Source organism: Furipterus horrens, unplaced genomic scaffold (genome assembly GCF_987537825.1).
Source record: "Furipterus horrens unplaced genomic scaffold, mFurHor1.1.pri manual_scaffold_1, whole genome shotgun sequence".
NCBI classification, from domain to species: domain Eukaryota; kingdom Metazoa; phylum Chordata; class Mammalia; order Chiroptera; family Furipteridae; genus Furipterus; species Furipterus horrens.
This window is the reverse complement of record NW_028327171.1, coordinates 52,908,786-52,931,761: the sequence shown is the minus strand read 5'-3', so window position 1 is coordinate 52,931,761 and position 22,976 is coordinate 52,908,786. Positions and strand designations below refer to the sequence as shown.

Sequence of the window (22,976 nt, the reverse complement as noted above, 5' to 3'; positions counted from 1 at the left end):
CAAGCAAACTGAATGGTTTTTCCCTGTGGCAAAATGGGACATAAGCCCTGCCCTTTCTGGGGACTTTTGTGAGGATCAAACAAGAGAATCTTTTGTAAGAGCTTTGTAGATTGTAAAATGCTATACAAACATGCAGGCTCTTTTTTGAAATGTGCATATGTGTGGATTTACAAGGTGTTAGTCATGAAGACCATATGTATTCTTCCAGTTTGTTAGCTCATTCATTTATATATTTGTTGAGTTCATATACTAAGGGCCCATCCCTAGATGCTGGAGATACCAAGGTAAGATAGACATGATCTCTGACAGCAAGAGCAATCTAGAATGCCTGAATATTCTAGGAACATATCTGCGTTTTCTTAGCTTTTCTTAGAGTATAATCAAATTATTAAAAAAAAAAATGCAAAATACCTTTCTAACTTCATTTTGGCTCTTGAGCTACACTGTATGTAAGATATTTTTTAAATAGGAAAACAGCTTTGTTCCTCACACACTGACTTTCATTTTAAAAACATACTAGTATTTTAGGACTTACACATTAACTGTTAATTGAAAGCACAAAGTCCCCAAAAAGAAGAGAAGTGACTTCTGCCTAGTTTGGCTGTATTCATATATTCATGAGATTGTGGTTGTGAAACTAATAGATGATCAATCTTTTACAGAAGACTAGTGTGTGGGCCCAATGCCATTGAGGTTGAAATCCAACCGATATGGAAGCTGCTTATTAAACAGGTAACTAACTGTTTGCTTTTCTTTTTGGGAAAAAAAAAACAAAAACCTTCCATCCTTTACTTTTTAAAAATTTTCATAGATATAGATGGGGATTTATTTTAAGGAGTTGGTTCCCAATTGCAGGGGCTTGCAGACCTGAAATCTGTAGGACAGGTGGCAGTCAGGAGGCTGAGGCCAGAGCTGATGTTGCAGTCTTTCGTCTGACATGTGTAGGGCAGCTGGTTGGCTGGAGACGTGGGCAGGATTTCTGTGATACCGACTCAAGGCACAATTCCTTCTCTTCTGGGAAATCTCAGTTTTTGCTCCTAAGGCTTTCCACTAATTTGATGAGATCCACCCACATTATCAAGGCCAATCTTTTACTTAAAGTCAACTGATTGTAAAGGTTTATCACATTTACAAAATACCTTCACAGCAACATCTAGTCTAGTGTTTGACCAAGCTGAGCACTATAGCTTAGCCAAGTTTACACATAAAATGAACCATTACAATAGCCTTTTTTTAATTTTGTTAAACAGCTTACTTTGGCTGTCTTTCGAAACATTCAGCTCTGTCTTGCCGAATTCCGTCCTTTACTTTTTACTTTTTACTGCTTGGGGAAATCTTAAGCAACACATAGATTCTTTGATGTAAACAAAAATCTGTATTTTATGCAAATTCTTTTTGTTATTCCCCCATTGCCTTTAGTCTACGTTTTTCTTATCTATTGAGGTTTCCTTTATTTAAAAAATGTTTTAATAAATAGAAATATATATTTGTTCCAGGATTTCTAACTGGTCCTTTTCAATAATTACTTGTTTTCAATTCAAAGCTACTTTTAAAAAATCATAATTTCCAATTTTTCTTAAAATTTTGATGGTGGTTATGATGGGGATGGCAATGTTATGATTTCTATGATGTTTCTGAAGATTTTAGATGTTTCGTTTTTTTTTTTTTTTTTTTTTTTTTACATTCTCTGATGCTCCCATTTCCTGAGAATGACATCATCCTTTATTAGCAGGTTTTTAAAATTAATTAATTTTTTTCTAGTATTTTCTGTGTGTGCTTTGGAGTTACTTTATCATTTTGGTAGTCACCTCAGGTAGGGTTTTCTCCTTTCATTTTTGTCTTTCTCATCTCACTCTCTCTCTTTGATGGCTCTGCCTTTGCTGTTTACTGGTTGTTCTCCCAGGTCCCCAGTTCAGAACTAAGGTCCATACTGGAGATTTGGGCTGTGTCTCTTGGGGATCTGAGCCAGGCTGGGGCTTGGGCAAGTTCACAGTTGCACCACAATCTCTGTCCTCTCCTACTTCAGTCTCCACTGTTGAACCACTGCTTGTTGTGACTTTCCTTAGCCTCTGTCTTGGGCAAAGGAACATGACCACTACCCCTATTTTCCCCTGCAAGCTTGAGTTTTGTCCTCTGCCACTTATGGGGCACTTTTTCTGTCTTACTCTTCCTACAACTAAGCTTCTCTTTCTCTCTCTTTTGTCTTTGTCTGAAACCCAGTAGGCTAATCACATTAGTCTCCACTCAACTGTATATTTCTAGTCTATTTCTAATCCACAAAGATGGTCATTTTATTTTTGAGCATGGTTACATCTTTTATAAAATAAATTTTTATTAGACTTTTTCTCTTAGGTTCACTGCAAAATTGAGTGGCATGTACAGCAATTTTCCATTTAACCCATGTCCCCACATATACAAAGTCTTGCCACTTTGGAAAAGCAGGCTGCTTTTTAAACTTCTTATTCAAGTACATTTTCAAATTGCCAAAGACACTTCCAGGTGTAAATTGGTATATTTTGAAAGGAGTGCTAGTATTTTCTGGCACAACTTACCAGGCACTTAGTAGAAAAAAAGCAAGTAAAACTGTTTTTTCACATTTGATTTCAAAAGAACATTAAATAAGGGAACTACATTAATTATGATGGTGCTGTTTCTTCTACAAGAAGTATTTAACCAATTTTCTACTGAGTTTGTATAAAACTGAAAATTGTATTATCATTAGTGCATAATCTACAATTAGAGCATTTAATGCTAAGCAAACAGAAAAGCTATAATTTGTAAGAAAAGCCTGGTGCAATAGAAATAATAAAAACCTAATAAAGAACAAAAGATTTTTTAATGAACAAAATATATCTGAGGGTTTAAGAAACTCTTAAGATATAAGCTATTACCTTATTAACTAGATATCAGTTCATTTTTAGGACTAAAGTAGAAGTTTATTTAATAATTAGAGAATTATAGAAAGTAGAGATACGAAAGAACAGCACTGATTTTAGGATTTCATCTAATTTACTGCAAAAAGAGTCCTTGCTTTGCTCAGATGAGCTTTTTGATTCTCACTACCAGTGTAGGTCACTTGACCATCTCTTGCTCTACTCCTTCAGGCTGCCCTCTCTGCTGCCAGTATCTTTTCTTCCTTCCTTTCTCTCTTTCTTCCTATCTCTCTCTTTCTTTCTTCCTTCCTTCCTTCCTTCCTTCCTTCCTTCCTTCCTTCCTTCCTTCCTTCCTTCCTTTCTTTCTTTCTTTCTTTCTTTCTTTCTTTCTTTCTTGAGGGGAAGGGAGGGAGAAAGAAGGAGAGAAACATTAATGTGCAAGGGATACATCCATTTGTTGCATCTCATGCATCCCCAGATGGAGACTTGGCCAGAAACTCAGGAATGTGCCCTGACTGGGAATTGAACCAGTGACCTTTTGGTTCACAGATTGGAGATCAGTCCACTGAGCCATACCAGCCAGGTCTTTGCTATCATTATTAACAGGGAAGTCAGCAGGACCAACAAGAGGAAATTAGGAAATGAAAAAATTTGAGGGTATTACTAAAAAAAATACCAGCTTTGGGGCTGGGAATACATGCGGTCCATGATTTTTACTGCTGACTTGGATAAAACCTTTCTCTTCATTATTCCTCCTGTTTAAGGGAAGGCCTGTGCTGACTTGACAGACTCTCAGAGGATCTTGCTAAGAGCCATGACATAAGAGTATGTTATTTTTAAATGACCTGAATAAAAGTAGATTCTTTAATTTTTATTACATAACTTGACTTAATCTATACAATGTGAAAATGTGGGGAAAAAGACCCTGCAATAAAATGTTCAAAACTGAAGTTGGTTTTTAAAAAAACTAAATCATGTTTCCTCAACACTGTGGGTAAATCTGTTTAAAAAGGTTAAGTTGTTGGATTTTGTTATTGGCAAAATATTATTTAAAATTAAAAGTAATAAGAATGGTCAATTTGTGGCCATGGTTTTGAGTGCTTAAAATAATTTTGTTTCTTTCATACAACATTCTATGTGCTCGACATTATCTCCACCAAAATTAATGGAGGTCTAAATGCATTCTTAAATATCAGAGGTTGTAGTATGTCATAAAAAAATGGGAAATGCCATTCTATAAAGAAATGACATCATCTTGATGGCTACCAGGTTCCATGCAAGTGACCTAAATGTTATTTTTGTACCTGTAGGTTTTAAACCCATTTTATGTGTTCCAAGCCTTTACCTTAACCCTGTGGCTGTCTCAAGGTTACATAGAATACTCGGTGGCCATCATCATCCTGTCTGTTCTCTCCATTGTCTTAAGTGTGTATGATTTGAGACAGGTAAGAGCTGAAATTACTGTTGGATTCTATTTAGTTTCTGTCTATATAAGAAGCGACATTTATGAAGTTTCTATTGACAGCAAGAATTTGCTTTATTAAACATAGGATATAACAACAACAACCAAAAAGCAAGGACTACAAGGACTTAAAAAATGTGCAATCTCAAGAAAGGGCCTCAGGAATACTAGGTAGATTTAAATGTCTTTGCAAACTCTTATTACCAACTGAAGGCTGCATTGAATACTGTATTTAGAAGGCCTCTAAGGCTGGGTCTGAATATTATGGGAAAGAATGTTGTGATGGATTAATGATGCCAGCCATAGTTTTAGGAGAGTGATTGGCAACATCCTAAACATGCGTTTTAGGCAAGACTGTTTCAAGTTTGTAGTGACAGAAACCCTACTTGAACTAGTTTAAGAAACTCATATAAGCCATTTTAGGGTTGTTTTCATTTGGGCATGGATAAATTCGGGTACAGTACTGATACAATGATGAGAAATCTGTTTCTCTTTATCTCTTCACCCTGCTTTTACCAGAGTGCTACTCAAAGTGTGGTTTGTGGACGGGTGCTAGTCTGCAAACTGTTCGTTATCTGTCTGTGATTCAGTAAGTACTACTGAACTTGACAGTAGGCATTTATGAATTTTTTATAGTAATTTGATATTGTCCCAACATTTTTTCTATATGTTGTGGTTTGAGAATTAATGTTTTACTGTATTTGGTCTTTACACCCAGATAGAGACTCTCTATACAGGGGAAAAGGTGACTATCCACAGCCATCTTAGGTGTATGTATATTCTCTTCAAGGTTAATAATTTCAGATGAAGAGAGAGATCTTCTTTCCTAATTTACATGTCAATATCCCCCAAAAGACCCTGGCTGGGACAGCTGGAAGCAGAAGATGCTTCCATCTGCCTCCAGACCCTCTTTCTTTGACCTCTTTTAATTCAGTATTTCAATCTATGTTCCTTTACATTGTAAGATATGCTATTTTTATTTTTGGTTAAATGTAGTCCCATTGTGGACTCCAATTTAGTTTTCATGAGGTGCTTTATGCTTTCCATGCAAGCACATTCTTAATCAGAACATGGTTTTTGAGAGCCTCACATTTCCCTTCACTCCTGAGCCTCTCTTAGGCCATCCTGCTAATTCCTAGATTCATTCCTGTATAATGCAAATCCTTCTCACTGGTGATAGCAAGTTTATAGTTTATAACCTCTCCCTCTCTCTTACCATCTTTATTCATCTTACAGACATTTAAAATATCCCTTTTAAAAAATGCAGTTTTATAAATGACATACAAACACATCCTAAATTGTTTTTTTGGCTGAATATTTCTTATAACTTCACAGCCCCTCTAAACCTCAGATTTCTATAACATCTTTCTAGAAAATGTTCCACTGCTTTGCTTAGGATTTATTAAACTGAATCATGAGGCAGCCCCAAAAGAATGTCTAACTGTATTTGCTGTATATATTTTGAAAGCTTGACAATAGAATGAGCTTTTTTAGACCTGGTGAGCAATGGTTGTCATTCAAGCCTGTCAACTCTGTTGAACTTTTTGAAACCATCTCGTCTCAAACTTTAGTCTTCCTCTAGAGAAGAGGTAACTAAAATACAGGGAGGCTGTTACAGGTCATAAAGTGTGTTGGTCACAGAATCAGAGCTTCTGGCTTCTCATTAAATGAAATTCTACTGCATGTGCATTATTTCCTTAGCAGAAAGCCCTTTCCAAAAGAGCATGATAGCTGGGGATGAAGTCAAACATAAGTGTGAGAGGAGAGGTGAGTCTTTGCTGTTGGCAAGGTAAACTCTGGCCATATGTTAGGAAGGCCGAGATGGAGGCAGTTAAACAAGCCTACCTGAACAGAAACCTTATTCCTATTCATTTCAGTTGCTCAACAAATATTAGACCTAATATTGACTTTTTATCTGGTGTTCAATCCTACAAATTTTGAGTTACTAAGTGTTTGATGAGAAATAAAAGAAAGGTAATATATTTAAAGAGTTAGAAACAGCACCTACAAATGAAAGGTTAAACAAACAGAGCTACTTTGAGCTAGAAAGTGAGGACTAGAAGGGTTTTGTTTTGGTTGTTTATTTGTTTGGTCTTTTGTTTATTTCCCTTTTGAATGAGCAACTGAGTATTTTCTCCATGAACTAACTTAAATCACAAAAATATTAACAGTGATTAGTAACCTCCCTTTGATGGTTGCACATCTTTTCTGTCTGGCTGTCAAGTCAGGGAGCAGAGTGACTGTCCTGGTGAATGCTGAGTACTGGAGCAAAAGCATGAAAACAGACCCTGGGACAATAAAAGATTGGACATGCTTTGCTCAGCCTCTGTGGGAAATTATAGTGTCCCGAACTTTTACCTTTGTCATTTGGTAAATGTATGTAATGTGAAGCCCCCAAATCAAATTTCTAGTTAGTGGTTTTTGAGAAATCTTTGCTTTAATAGAATATGTAATTTGATATCTGCAAGTCACTCATATGCTTTCTGGCTTAAGTCAAACATCAGTCAATACAGCACTTCCCACCATATGCTTTGTTCTTTCAGGAAGACATGTACACACCATCAGCAAAATATATTATCACAAACCACCTCAGGATTCTGAGAAAAAATACAGAACACTCTGAGAACTTTTGGCAGGGAGATCTTAATCTGGTCAAGTTAAAAAACTCCCTTTCACCCCTCCTATTGTGTTACTCGATACTATGTGTTACCTGGCACTTTAATTATCAGCTTCCTCATCTATAATATCAGCTTGTGCGTGTATGTGTGTTTGATGTTATAGCTGGAACTTTTGTACCCACTACATCGTGGGCACTTGCCAAATGTTAGTTCTTGTTATCATTGATGTCACTGTTGCTGTTTACATTATTACTTCTGGAGTAGAGAAAGTAAGTGATGGAAAGATGGGAGGATACACAGAGATTGAAAGAGGAACCCTACATATAACCTAAACAAGGAAACAACATGAAAGTCCCATGACACAGCTTCTAATGACCAATGACTCATTCATTGTGTGACTCTATGGACTCTGTTCTCCTGCTTGGGCTCGGTTTTCTCAGTTGTAAATGGTGGAGGCTAAACTCTCTTTCTTGAGGTCCCACTTCTTTAGGATTCTATCATTTTTCCACAGCCACCAATAAGGAATGCAAAAATAGAGCCCTGGAAAACTTTAAAACAATAAGAAACTTTCTGGACACTGGAAAGCTGGGAGCATGTGTTGCATACTTGAGTCAATTACTGTAGGACCCTGTTAGATGCTGGATTAACCAGATAAACTACTCCATCAGGATTTGTTCACATAAAAGAAATCTGTTTAAACTACCTTAACCACAAAAGGCATATATATTATAAATATGCATCAGTTGCTCATGTAATCCAAGGACATAAATTACAGAGGGACTTTGCCAAGGGCTGAACCCAAGAACTTGGGTCACTCCCTCCAGCCTCCTAGTCTCTAACAAAGATGGCATGAAGTACACATATTCTGGGGAAAGTGCTCCACCTTCACTCCTCTTCTCTGAAAACTGGGTGTGCCCAGAGCTGTGGCAGCCTGCAACTAGTTTGTTCCACGTGGCTCTGTCCCTCCACCACCAAAGTTTATTGATGCCAAGGGCACTTGGCCCAGTGAAATCCAGTCCATCGACAGGAGTGATTCCAACATATCTTTATGCCTGGGATCTTTAAAAAAAAGGGCTTAAAGCTGCTGCTCATACTCTGTTCGGACCATGATCTGAGAAATGACATATAGCCAGGACCAGGGTGGCCACACTTGCTCCCTGTGTATGGACAGGCAGAGAAAAAACTGGCATAGAAAGAGCAAAAGTATGAACCAGCTGTGCAGTGAGACACAGAAGGAGCAATTCGCAGCCCAGCAAAGACAGAAAGAGCACCCTGGTAATCACGGCATTTCCTGTTCTTATTCAGAGCCCTTGGGAGACCTGCCTGCACCTTCCACCTTAGGTGGAAGATTATTCTCATATTCTGCCTAAACCAGATGAACAAGTTTCTGTTACTTACAATCAATGAATCCCAACTAAATGTTGCCTTACACCCCCTAGAATGTTCCCACATATTTCCCCTGAGTTATATACGGTCTTTGGCCTACACATTTCCCATCTCTGTGTTTATGACGAATTTCGGTCTCTCTTTTAAAATCCTTTTACAACATCCATTTCTACTTTTGGAGCTCAGTTCTACCTTTCTTTAAGGAAGCCAAAAGGAAATTTAGAAATTTATGTGTTAGAGTTAAGGAAAGGGTTGTAGAAAAATATAGGTTTGATTCTGTACTCTAGAAAGCCATGTTTCGGTGAGAAAATTACTTGGGATTTCCTCAGTTCTTGACCTACTAAATAAAAATATCCAGGGTCAGTACAGGAATCTCCACCTTTTAACTGTTTTTAATAGCATGTGATTTTTATATATTCTAAAGGTTTAAGAGCTATTGTTTTAGGGGAATCCACCAAAGGACAAATTCAAGCACTAAGAGCTCAAATACATCTATTTATTTATGTTATTATCAGCTGGACATATTTCTTCATTGCTTTAACTCTATAAAATACACAGAAATACAAGTTTTTAATGGAGATTAACTTATGTATATATTGATTTGTTTTACTAAAGGAGAATCTTACTATTGACATTAATTTAGAACTTGCATTTTTTACTTTATACATAAAATAGCCATCCACAAACTAAGCAAATACTTGTAGATCATGTTTAAAAATAATGGTGTTATATTTCATGGTACCATTATTTACACAACCATTCTCCTATTTATGAAAAATGATAAGTTTCCTCTTCATTTTTTCTATGACAAATATGTTGAATTAAATATAACTACGATATATTTGTGTTCTTACATAGTACTGTTTACATATTTAGCCCAGTTGCTCAATCCAAAATATGTATTTTTATATGCTAATAGGTATAGATATTATTTTCCCCAAATTAACTATTCTCCCATCAGCAACATATGAGAGTATTCATTTTCCCAGGTTTTCACCAACATTTGGTGTTATATGTTGATATTTAATGTTTTTCAATCTAATAGGATTTTTAAAATTGTATCTCACTGATGTTTTCATTTACATTTTCATGATTACTAGTGAAAAAATATACATTTTTTTGTTTATTAAAGATTTATATTTTTCTATGTACTGCCTCTTTATATCCTTCGTATATGTGGAAAATTATTTTTTAGTCTTTTTTTTCTTTTCTTGAAGTTGACTTCTGTCAGATATTAAAAATGTGTCTAATGAAATATATTTCTATTTTCTTTGTGGTCCCTGGTTTTCCTGTTCTGCTTCTAAATGTGACCTCTTCCAAAAATTTTTCTATTTGTAATTTTTAATTATTTATTTTAAAATCCTTAGTGGGTTTTAAACATTTAGTTTCTACATTTTAACAGAATTCTGAAATGCCTGTGTTCAAAACACTGACTAATATAGGAACTTCAGAGCTGATGGCAGTATTGCAAAATATTTTTTTAAGAAGCCACTAATCCTATTAGCAGTTAGTATTTATTAATAGAAGCTTATCCAACCCAAACTGTAAAGCATCTTGTGACACTACAAAATAGGCCAGCTTCCTGAAATTGTATCTTTGCAACTTAAATCACAAATCCTGAATAATGAGTATCTGCTTAGCACTTTGTAGTTTGTAATGGCTTCCACATCCATAATCTTTGTGCTCTTTGGGTCATGGCAAACATAAAATGATACACATGCAATTGTTGTACTTCCCTCCACCAGAAAGGGAGGACAGGGGATTCATAGAGGTGAAAGGACTTGATCCTGCTGTAGACCTTAGCCCCAAGTTTCCTGACTCCAAGTCAAGAACAACAAACTGTTCTGTAACTGAATGCAGGTCTGGCTCCCTGCTGCTACGAAAGCCAATACTCAAGAGGCAGGTGCTGATATAAAAGAAAGTGGTTTATTTTTAGGTACTGGCCACCTGGAAGATGGGAGACTCTTGTCTCAAAACCCATCTCCTGGGAAGATGGGGGGCTCATGTCTCAAAGCCCATCTCTACCTCTCAGTGAAGGCAGAAATTTTTATAAGGAAGGAGAGGGAAAGAGAAGAAAGAGAGAAAAGGAAGGGGTTGAAAGTTCTCTACATGCAGATGAGCATAGTCTGTTCCAGTAAGGCAAGTGACAGTCCAGTGTGCATCATCCTGGTTTAGTCATCCTGGCTCCATGGAGGAAGGTCCCCAAATCTCCTCGAGCTAGAATGCCTGTAAGTCGGAGTCTGTATCTTTTGCAGTTAGTGTCTAGGATTCTTATACAAAGTGCTGTTTATCTACATATTAGAGTTAGCACTTACAGAAACAAAGTCAAAAGAATGGTGGGGTGGGCTACAATTGCCCACTGTTACAATTTTTCATTGTTACAGTCCCACTGAACAAAATTTCAAAAAGACCCATGAGCTTCCTTGGGGTCGTAAATGATTGTTTGATAATTCTATAACAAAGAGCAGATTTGGGGAAGGATGTTGGTAGGAATGGAAGAAGGAGCATGTGATACCATTCCCTATTATGATAAACAAATACATGCTTTTAAAAATTACAAGAAGGGAGGTGTTGACAGGAGTGGAATAAAATATCTTCCCACATCTACTGTAGCCCTAAATCACACTGCACAGAGTGATATTACCTTTCCTAAGCCAAGAAACACCCTGTACAGTCATTTTATAACAAGTTTGGTACAGGTTTGAGTGTAGACCTTGGCACTCAACTGTATTTTCATTGAACTGTATTGCACATTGCATTGCTGGCTCCATGGTGGCTGCTAGAAATAGCATTAAGAGTATCCAACCCATACTGCTTCATTCATGACTGAGCCACACTCAAGAGACACCTGAGGTAATGCCCTCATTACTCGTCTCTGGAGGAAATTCAGTCACAGCAAACACAAGGATGCACAGCAACAAATGCCAAATAACAACACTATGCAAATTAGTCTTGGAAACTGATTATGGTCCCACTGAACAGGGACTAGAGAACCAGAGGGGGCCTAAAGAAAATCAGGCAGCGAGCTTCAATACCATAGCAAGCATCAGAGCACTTGCTTTCTCCTAGCTGGTTGGTTGTCATAGAAACCTGTGTTTGTAGAGCTTCTGAGTATATTAGCTCAAAGATGATGCTTACATTATCCTATTCCAGTGTGTGTGTTGCTGGGGAAGCAGTTCTATTAAATAAATATTTTCTGAGGGCCTGCAATATGACACACTTCAGGGGATACATAGGTGAATGCATGGTCCCTTCTTTGAAGCGCCTGACTTGCAGGGGAGACCTGACAAGAAAACAGATAGCTATAATGGATTGTGATCAGTCCACTAATACAGGTGGGAACACAGAGAACAGAACAATTAATTTTTCCTGGGGATGTTAGGGACTTATGGAGTAAAGGTTACATTTGAGCAGGGCCATATGTGAAGGATTAGAAAGAGTTCGCTGGTAGAAAACTGTGGTGAACATTCTAGGGAATAGCTTGAGCAAAGTCATGGAAGCAAGGCAGGTTATAAAGAATGCTAAGTCTGATAAATCCAGCCTTATGCCATAATGAGTTTTGAAAGTTACAGTCAAGCATTCTTAACTCATACTTCATCACTTTCAAATGTGTTCATTAACATCCTCTTAAGCTAGGTTGAAGTTATCATGGCATTGACTAAAAGAGTTTGCTAAGCAAGAAAATAAAGAAATTTCTCATGAAGGATATTTATCTTCTTAAAGGAAGAGAGCTGTTTTCAAGTACTTTAGGAAAACATTCATCAACAGAAAAGGCTTTGGAGTTAGATGAACTGGGTTTGATTGTTATTCTTAATACTTTTTATGTAAATGTGGACAAGTTACTTGAATATTTTCAACCCCCCCTTTTTTGTTTGTTTTGTTTTGTTTTGTTATATCTACATTGGAGATAATAACATTTTCATTATAGGATTACTTTTAAAATTAAAAAACAATTAATCAGTATATTCCAAGTGCTTATAACAATGCCTGGCACAAAGTGGTTGTATAACAGGTTTTAAATTGTTTAACAAAGAATGATAATTTGAGTCATTTATATACCCTGGGTATTTTCTTTATGAAGCCTTGGAGGTTTTTAATAAATCTCTGATATACAAAATAAATCAATATAATGCCATTTTAGAGCTTAAAGGGGACTGGGAAGTGATCCAATTTAATTTGTTTACAAAAGAAACAACTAACTTACAAAATGAAATTTCTGATTTATGGTACATAGTTGATTAGTGGGTGAGCCTGACCCACAACTCAGGAATCCTGATAGAATCCAGTGTTCTGGCCATAGAACCACCGCTGACTTTCTCACTGTTATCCATCATTACAATGAAAGCCCTAATGGGCAAGCCTCCAGAAGTCATGTTAGGGCAATGAACATGTGCCTAATGGTAATATCATTTCTTCCACTCAATTGGTCCAAATGATTGAAGTTTAGCTTTTCATTCAAAACTGAAATAAATAATAAATTGTTCTATATCAATATCAACACAGAATTCATTATATTCTCTCAAGAGGGAACTAGCATAATTATATATAATGCTTGTCTTAGCCTGGTGACATTCATAATGTTAAAAGTCATCCACAGAACAGATAAAAATGATTTACCATAACACCTAAAGGAAAAAGTTTGTATTTGAATTAGCTTAAGCTCTGTTGAAGAACTGTTGATAGCATTCAGACCTCTTCTACTTAGAGGTATCCAAGTAACTGACACCTATACAGAGATGGGCAGTGCCTTCCAGGGATGCCCCAGCTGGGGCAGCATCTCACTCCCACCAGCTGATGGTGCCCCCTACAGTCGGTGTGGGGAACTGTATGAACAACATAGTCCTCTCATCTCTGCCTTCTTATCTCCTGGGTTATCCTAGGAGAAGCTGCCTCCACTTCTCCAGGATGCTTCCATTCCCTCTGCTTTGCACGGGGTCATATCTCAGTGAATTCCACCTCAAGCAAATTTTTCCAACTGAAGTACTCAGACAACTGTTTTTTCCAATAAATTATTAATCACTAACACTCTGCGCTCTTACCATACTAGTCAGCACTAGCCAAAGGGAAAATTAAGATAAGAATTAACTAACTAAAACAATCCTATAAAATAGATACAGTTATCTTCATTTTCAGATGCAGAAAAAGGAGTCAAGCTAAATAACTCCTAAGTGGAAGCATCAGGATACCAATAGAACAGTGTGACTCCACTCTGCAGACTTACCCAATATGAAAATCCACCAGTTCCTCACGGAGGGGATGTCTGTTCCACATACAATGCAAACAGAACAAAGTCTTCACACACTTTCACGATGGAAAGTCACTTACAAATCACATTCAGCTTTGCTGTTTACAGGCAGGGAAGTGGAGGCACAGAGGGGGAAGTGATCTGTTTGTGATCTCATTCTTCCCCAATCTAACCATACATCCTCCAGGAGGGAAGTCTCTGTGCTTTATAGCTCGGGTCTTTGGGGACAGTGGCTGTGCATTATTTTTCCTTGGATGGAAATAGCATTAAATTAATCAGCATGTTTGCTTCTGCAAATAGGGGGCTCAATAAAGTAGAGGTTGGGACAGGAAGCAGGAGCATCAAAAGTTGAACTTGAGCCTTTGCTCAGAATCAATTTGACATATACTGTGTTGAGATCATGTGGTTTTCAGGTTATGGATTATCTAATTCTAAAACATTGACTTTCAATTGACAGCAATCAGTTAAGCTGCATAACCTTGTGGAGGATCACAACAAAGTCCAGGTTACAATCATTGTAAAAGGCAAAGGTAAGTGATATGTGTTCTGTCATCTTTAGCATCCTAATATTTTAGGGTGGATTCCATCTCATTTATCGTTAGTAGTCAATGAGAAAAAGGGTTTTCTGATTGAAACCAGGGCTGGGGCTAAGGTGAGGCAAACAATGCATCTGAGACGCAAAATTTAGGATGGCAAGATCATGCAGATGCTGACCTGTACCCGCAGAAATGCTGAGAGTGAGAACTTCATTGAATTTTGTACCTTAGGTACCTTGCATGGCTCCTCCTCATCTCAGCCTTGATTAAACCATTCCTACCCAGTGTATGTGTTACTTCAAACTTCCTCTGCCCTCCATATTTCACTCATTTGAATGTTACTGGGTAAGCCTTCTTATGGCTTTTTTATTTCCCTAACTAACCATTCCAAATAGAACCTGCATCATACATTTTCATCTGTTACACAAAACACAAGCCTGAATGAGGCTGTAGATGGCTGGCTGGACACTGGCATTTGCTCTTGACTCAGCCTGGGGGTGGGAGGTGGCCATCGCTCTCTGTGAGGAATGAGGAGCTGTACCTCAGGGCAGCAGAAGCTGGCTGGAAGTTTTACATTAGGTCTCATTCAAATGACAGGGTGTGCCACAGGGGTTCAGGAACTCAGCCAAAGGGGTAAGCAGCAGCAAATGGGCAGTCTTCTGTTGACCAAGGTCCTGGAGTGTCTTCTGAGGGCAAAGCACTGTCCCAGGTCCTGGGGCCAAGATGGGGTCTTGTTGCTGAGCTAATCCTTTGCTATGATCCAGGAATCAATTCCCTAACCCCAGTTCCTGGGAATTTGTGACTGAGTGGAGCAGGTGAGCATGCAGGGTAGTTATTACCAACAGGTTGACCAGGGTTTTCAGTCACTTTCATTTTTAAGTAAAAACAGGAAAAGCTTGGATAGTCATGAAAACTGTGCTGTTGTGTAGGTTTGCAGGAGCTGGAATCCCATCTCTTGGTCCCTGGAGATGTCCTTATTCTTCCAGGAAAGTTTTCATTGCCATGTGATGCTGTTCTGATTGATGGAAGCTGTGTGGTGAATGAAGGCATGCTCACAGGTAGGCAGTTATCACGGAGCTTCTTCTTTCCTGTCCAGCATCTAGGCCAAGTGTTAGCAAAGCAGGTCAATGTATACTCACCTGCTTTATACCAGGCCCAGGCTAAGGTATTGGGAGATGAGTGAGAGAGACACATGTATGTAAATAGGAAACATTTAACAATAAAAGCACCAATCCTGATGGGTGGCATGAATAGGGTGCTTTGGTTCCAAGGACAGTGGGACTACTACACTATTTGAGGCACAATCTATTCATAAATATGAGAATGGTTTTTATTTTTATCCAAACAAAATACAACCTATAACTACCAACTCATGGCTGCTAAGGTGTGGAGATTTTACCCAGCCCTGCTCTCTGTGGATGGAAACCTGAGTCCCAGGTGCCAGTGGGAAGGAGATCGGGTTGAACCTTCAGGAAGAGGCAGTACAACAGTTCTGTTCTTTAGAATCATATTTCTATATGACTTCACTGAGCAGAAAGCTAGTTTTCTGGTTATGGTTGAAACTGTCCTTGTTCTCATTTCTACTCTGTAAAGTCCAATTGAATCTGTGTAATCAGGAAGGTACTATTTGCAAAATATCCTGTAGGCAAAACAACAACAACACAGGACATCCTAGTGAGAGAAGAAGAGACTATACAGCAACACAGAAATAGAAACTGTTTGTCTTTTGTGCTCACAAGTTGTCTCATTTTTCTGTTTCAAATAGCTAAAGGCAGGAACACACACGCACACACACACACACACACTCACACACACCCCTTTCTAACATCACCTAAATGTAAAGGCAGTCATTATCTATCCCTAAATCGTTCAACACAAGTAGATTTCAAATTAAAAATGGGCCTGCTTAATTTAAAATTGAGACAAGAAAATGTGGAAAACATAAATATGTTCAGTGTAATTGCAAAATACCCCTTTAATGTGCTGAAATCTAACTTTCTTATAATGACAGTGATGAGGATTTGCATACTAATCACATCCTTCCCTCATCCAGAATGTTGTCATAGTACCCAGTGTGCAAACCTCAAGCCCAGGAAGGACTGTCCTCCTCACTCAGAGGCAGCGACTGTCTCACGCTTCCCAGCAGCCTGACAGAGAAGAATGGCTTCTCTCACTGGGGACAGAGAGTGTGGTTTGAGAAAACAGGGGAGGATGGGAAGCAGATTTACTCACCTGGGTCTGACTCGGGGCACAGTTCCTGCCTTAATTCTGAGGAAAACTTGGAAAGTCCCAGAGAAGTAGAAATGGTAAACAAGACTCTCTTCCAACAAATGTGTGAAATTGACCTAAAATGACATTAAATGGTAAGTGGCTTTTTCTAGGATCTGTTTCTGGAAAAATAAAGTCACCAGAATTAATATCTACATCACCGAAGTGCTGAGAAAAGTAGACTGCAGAGACAGACACATAAAACAGAAATATTTCTTTTTCATTCATTTCTTCAGAAAGATCTAAGCACCACCATCCTCTGAATACTTGATTACACAGCCTGTGTAGATCCTTCCATTCCTGTTCATATTTGTGGAAAGGACCCTGATTGAAAAAGCAGATGAGGGTTAAGTTCCTAAAACTGAAAATATATTCCTAGAGCATTTGTCTGCAAATGTGACTCAGGTATTTTCCCCTCATTTGTAGGGTAGACCTTTACATATATAGAAATCTTTAATTATGTTAGAACAGAACAGCAAGTACTCCTAGCAACTGTATAGCAGTTTCTGTGTTATAAATAACTCTTATACCTCACTTCCTCATAGCATAAGACTAATTAGAGGAGGCGCTATTATAATACCCAATTTACAGATGAGGAAATGGAAGTGAAAAGAGACCAGGGCTGCTCAGCTAGCACGTGAGAGACCTAGGGCAGGAGGTGGCATTTGCTCACAATCACGAGGGACCAGAGGAGTGAGGAGGGTGATTCTAAGGTGAGTGAAACTGTGCTGCCATTATTTTGTGCCCCATCTCCTTTTTCTCGCAACTGGGTATTCCCATCCATAGCACAGCACATGACTGTTGCAAGATCTTCCTCCTCCTCATCTCCTTAGCCTCATCCTATTGCATTAAGCTCAACTATGCCAGAAGCTTCACTTTATTTGATAACTACATGTAATATTTATTTTGGCTCCAAATATTGCCGTCCTCGGAAGTGTGCAGCGTGAAGTGTCTGCTGTAAGCCAGACAGTTATCCCCATCAGTTTTCAGTTCCTCCAGATCGAGGTCTGGCCGCCTGATGTGTGCAAGGCATTTGGAGGGGGATCTAAAGAAGGGCAGCCCTTCTTTTTGGTGCCCGCACTGCACTCTGGACTTGTGAAATGAAGCAGGCCTATCTACTTGGAAATGGAGATGGACACAGGTGCCTTTGGCTCTCATTGTCCACAACCTTCTGGAATGTTTTCATACCCTACTTCAATGTAGGCACCTTCTCTCAAGAACATACAATATTTGAGTTTCCTTTGGATTTCTTTTCAACTGCCAGCCCAAGGATTTCTATTTAGCTAAAAAATTAATAGAAAAAAGGCATGGTGAATGGCTTAGCTTTGTTCTTCCTCTCAACTAGTCTCTAAAATTCGTTATCAAACTTATGAATGACTTTTGAAACCCAAAAGCTAGTTATCAACTCCTATGTCCTTTTTACTTCCTCCTGAGTCAATGATCTCTTTCAAGATCTAGCTCCTCACAATGTGGTCAGGAGGCAAAAAGGATTACATTGGGGGAAATTCTATTAATATTTTGAAGTTTTCTCTTGGCACAATAGCTAATTATACTTAGTTAGTATATGTATTAAACACTGTGCCAACATTGTACATGTATTATTTCATTCAATCCACAACCCTATAAAGGTGGGAGAACGTAATGCCCAGAGAGGGTAAGTAATTTACCTAAGGTTACACAGCTTAAAAGCGCTCAAGCTGAGATTTGAACCTATTGTTCATTCATTTATTGCACACATGTTTTGTTGGTCCTTACTTTGGAGCAGACACTCTATCTACTAGATGCTGGGAATACAGCAGTGAACAAGGCAGATAAAATTTCTGTCCTCATGGAGCTGATATTATAGTGGGGAGATAGAAAACATGAAAATAAATAAATGACATATGCCTCCAACAATTTTAAGTTCTATGAAAAAAGTAAAATAAAACACTTAAACCAGGGCATTTTAACCGAGAACCTATGCTTGTAATTACTGCCTCCTCATTCTCTTAAGGAAAATTGTGGGTAAAAGGGGTAATAGTCACTCTGCCACAATCCCCTTCCTTCCTCACCAACTTTTTAGAATTACTGATTTATTTGAAATATACTTGTGGGAAGTATGTAGTAATTCAGGTTGGAACCTAGGAATTTCCCTAAGTGGTTAGTTCACATTTATATCCTATCAGCTAAGCTTATAATCAATTGATAGGTCAGCTCTTTTCCTCTCTTCTTTCTTTCTCCTCTCACCATTTACTCCTTCTTTTTTTATTTTAATTTTTAACAGTTTATTTTCATTGTATCTTTTCCATTACCATTGATCCCCTTACACCCTCTTCCACCTCCACCCACCCACCTCCCCACTGCGATCACCACACTGTTGTGCATGTCCATGAGTTCTTTTTCTTCCTTTTCTTTCACTTACTCTTTTGCTTATCCATTAACCCTATAAAGGTTCAGCAGTGCCTACTACGTATCAGGCACTGTGTTGTGTGCTGAAGTCACCAAGTCAAATGAGGATTAGTCCCTGCTCTCAGGCAGTTTATAGTCTAATGGTCCCAGAAATAAATAAGCAAGGACATGGCATTTCAAACACTGTCACGGGGAGGCATCTGTCTCACTGGGGACAAGGGAGAGAATCCCCCTTTCACAGTAGCCAAGACCTCCAGGTCCTGGAAGACGACTGGTGAGTATAACTCCCTTTTGAAATCCTCCCTAGCCTACTCAAACCTCCAAACTTCTGTAGACGAGTCTATTCTTTCTTGGGATCCCAAAAAGATTCAAATGTGAGACTCCTTATTAAAATGTGAATAAGGTAAAAGAGACTTAAAATTATCTGATTTGAACCTTATCCCCGGAACACTATCTCCAATGACTTCCATCTCTGGTGATTGTATAGCTGCTTATTTCTAATACTATTGATTTTTGTGCAGAAACTATTCATTAATTATAAAATGTGGATTAGTATTCTCTGATCCAAAGGCAAAACAACATTTGTAATTATCTATAAGTATCTGCCTTTAAGCCCTGGCTGGTTTGGCTCAGTGGATTGAGCGTCGGCCTGCGAGCTAAGTGTCGCTGGTTCGATCTTCCAGTCAGGGCACATCAGAGAAGGAAAACTCTGACTCCAAAAAACCTCCGCTGCCTTGCGGCATACCTCTTCAGGGGAAAGGCTAAGGGAGTAAACCCCGACAGAAAATCCGGAGCCGGAGTCCCTAAGGCGGTTAGACGTTGTAGTCAACACCGGCAACTCCTGCGGCGCACCTGAAGCCAAGCTGTATTGACTCTGTCTTTCCCTTGGACCCTTCAGCTGCGAAGAGAGGGGGGGTCTGCTGCATGGGCAACAGCAGACCCTCCATATCACCCTGCCCAGGCTCTGTAGCTTCAGCTTCACTGGAGAGGACACTCCAGCGTCATCGCAAGATGTCGATTCAACACGGAAGGAGACAGATACCGTGTCACTCCCGAGTCGGACTGCACAGCCATTCTCGGCGGTGCAGATAGACTCTTAAGAAGCTACACCATCGTCTCTCGAGGCTCTGTAGCTTCAGCTTCACTGGAGAGGACACTCCAGCGTCATCGTAAGATGTCGATTCAACACAGGAGGAGACAGATACCGTGTCACTCCCGAGTCGGACTGCACAACCATTCTCGGCGGTGCAGATAGACACTTAAGAAGCTACACCATCGTCTCTCGAGACGGACGGCTGCCGACGATGATCTGCCTTTACAAAGCCTTATTTAAAAACAACATGACACAGCAATATGGAGATTTGTCAAGAAATTCTATTCCTTTGACAAAGCCATTTGAAATACAATTGATAAATCCACACAATGGATGGATATCGTAATTGTTCTAAAGAAAATGACAAGGATAGTGGTTAAAGGGATTCCCTAAAGAATATTCAAGATCAATAATAAAAAAACTATAACTAGTTTTGAAAAACCAATCATAAAAAAAACCTGGGAAATTTTCACCAATCCAGACCTTCAGCAAAAAATATGTATTTCGAACCAATTGCACACAAGTAGGGAAAATGAGGAATATAAGAAGTTATTCATGTTAAAGTCCCTGCTCATAGTCACTGCCTAGAGGGAGTGATAGAACCTAAATTTGTATAACTATGGTTGATATAATAGTATTTTCAAATTAGAAATAGGACATGCTTTCTTGCTAATTAACACTTAGCACAAGACTGATGGAAGTTAAATTCAGTCTAGTGCTTTTTAAGTCTGGGAGCTGGGAAGTATTACTAACATTTTAATTTTGTCTCTGAAATGTATCTTTTCTGAACTCTGAGCTAACTTTCCCTGTAGGTGAAATATCCTGTCTTACAGCCATCAGAGCAAGAAGAGGAAAGGCACCAGCAAAGCAAGCAAAGGACGGAGCCAATAATAACAGGGTGGGCAAGCGGCCTGGGTTAGCAGGAGTTTGGGTAGGAAATCACAGCCAGGGATGCTCGGATGTGGTGGTTTTGACACTCTGGCAGGAGAATTGGAAGTTTGTTAGTAATGGCAATGGGAAAGCCTAAGGAAATTTGAGGAAAATATGAGACAATAAAAAGGTTTTTTTGATAGGCTTCATCAGAAGTAGTATGGGTGACTGAAGGGACAGGGGCTGGAGTGGAGAGACCGGCTCAGAGGTGTGAGATAATAGGAAAAATCACTCCCTCTATGTATAATTTATATATTTTGATATACACTATGTATTTTATACACATATATCTATATCTGTATCTGTAACTATATATATATATGTATATGTATATCTATATCCCTGGCACAAAGCTTCTAAAATACTTACAATAATTTCCTAAATGTTAAGAGCACTAGGAGCATCTTCTGCTGTAATAAGGTGACTCCGGGTGGGCTCCTGGATGGCCCTTAGGTGGAAGCTGGTCACCAGACAGACCAAGCCATAATTAGAAGCTTGGAATTTTCAGCCACCTGATCCCCCCACCCTCATCCTCCAGAGAAGGGAGAGGAACTAGATACAGAGTTGATAATTGATTATGCCTATATGAGGAAACCATCACAAAGTCCCAATGGTACAGGGTGCAGAGAGCTTTCAGGAGAGTGAATACATCCACTTGTAGGAGGGTGATGCACCCCAACTCCTGCACAAGGGACCCTTCAAGACCTTGCCCTGTGTGTCTCTTCATCTGGCCATTCATTTGTATCCTTTATCATATTCTTCAATAAGCTGGAAAATGTAAGTAAGCATTTACTTGAGTTCTATGAGCCACTTAGCAAAATAAACCACAGGAGGAGGATAGTGGGAACCTCAGATTTATTGGTCAGAAGCACAGGTGACCGGTGCAGTTGACATCTGAAGTGAGGTGGGAGCAGTCTTGTGGCACTGAGCTTTTAACTTATGGGATCTGATGCTATCTCCAGGCAGATAGTGTCAGCATTGAATTGAAGTGAGTTGAATTGTAGGATAACTGCTAGTGTCAAAGAATTGCTTGTTGTGGAGCCAGAAATGTGAGTATGGTAGTAGCGTGAGAGTAAAGGACAAACATAGGAGGAAGGACCAGAGGCTTTTATTTTTTAAACTCAGGAAGTCAAGGCAGATTAGTTGAGAATTTATTAATAAAAAATATCTATTAGTTCCACTATAGCCTCAGATCATTCAGAGAATGTGTTTGCTTGTCAAAGAGCTAAACAAATTGCAGCCGACCCATTGTTAATGCAACTACCAGAGTCAGACAGCAATTACCAATGAAGTCTTTGGGACCTAGGTGCAAGAGTTCAAGGGTGGCTCGGTGAGCACACTCACAAGGGAAAAGCAGAAGGACTCAGAGAGTGATTTCATGAGCAGAGTATGGGGAGAGAAGGAATTAAAGAGGATTTTGGGACTGTAAAACTGTGACTTAGAAAAAGAGTGGTAATATAAAGAAATAGGAAAACCAAGAGGAAGTCTAGGGATAAAAATATCGATATAGACTTTAGATATGTTGAGTTGAGAAGCTAGTAGGATGTCCAGGCTGGGAGAAACAGCCCACAATTGGAATATACAAAACAAGAGGCCAGGAGACAGGCAGTATGAAGCTAGACATTACCGATGTATTGTCGTTGTAGGCAGCCGTCCGTCTCGAGAGACGATGGTGTAGCTTCTTAAGAGTCTATCTGCACCGCCGAGAATGACTGTGCAGTCCAACTCAGGAGTGACACGGTATCTGTCTCCTCCCGTGTTGAATCGACATCTTGTGATGACGCTGGAGTGTCCTCTCCAGTGAAGCTGAAGCTACAGAGCCTGGGCAGGGTGATATGGAGGGTCTGCTGTTGCCCATGCAGCAGACTCCCCCTCTCTTTGCAGCTGAAGGGTCCAAGGGAAAGACGGAGTCAATACAGCTTGGCTTCAGGTGCGCCGCAGGAGTTGCCGGTGTTGACTACAACGTCAAACCGCCTTAGGGACTCCAGCTCCGGATTTTCTGTCGGGGTTTACTCCCTTAGCCTTTTCCCTGAAGAGGTATGCCGCAAGGCAGCGGAGGTTTTTTGGAGTCAGAGTTTTCCTTCTCTGATGTGCCCTGACTGGAAGATCGAACCAGCGACACTTAGCTCGCAGGCCGACGCTCAATCCACTGAGCCAAACCAGCCAGGGACAACCGA

At 39.2% G+C, this 22,976-nt stretch overlaps 1 protein-coding gene across 1 annotated transcript in view; it reads left to right on the top strand.

Moving 5' to 3' along the window:
* ATP13A5 (ATPase 13A5) overlaps positions 1-22,976 on the top strand; it is a 99,905-nt gene that overhangs the window by 21,655 nt on the left and 55,274 nt on the right. Inside the window, exons 6-9 of the mRNA XM_090275457.1 lie at positions 663-732; positions 4,184-4,318; positions 14,042-14,114; positions 15,050-15,178. Of these exons, the coding sequence (XP_090131583.1) occupies positions 663-732; positions 4,184-4,318; positions 14,042-14,114; positions 15,050-15,178 (407 nt within the window). The remainder of the gene's footprint in view (positions 1-662; positions 733-4,183; positions 4,319-14,041; positions 14,115-15,049; positions 15,179-22,976) is intronic.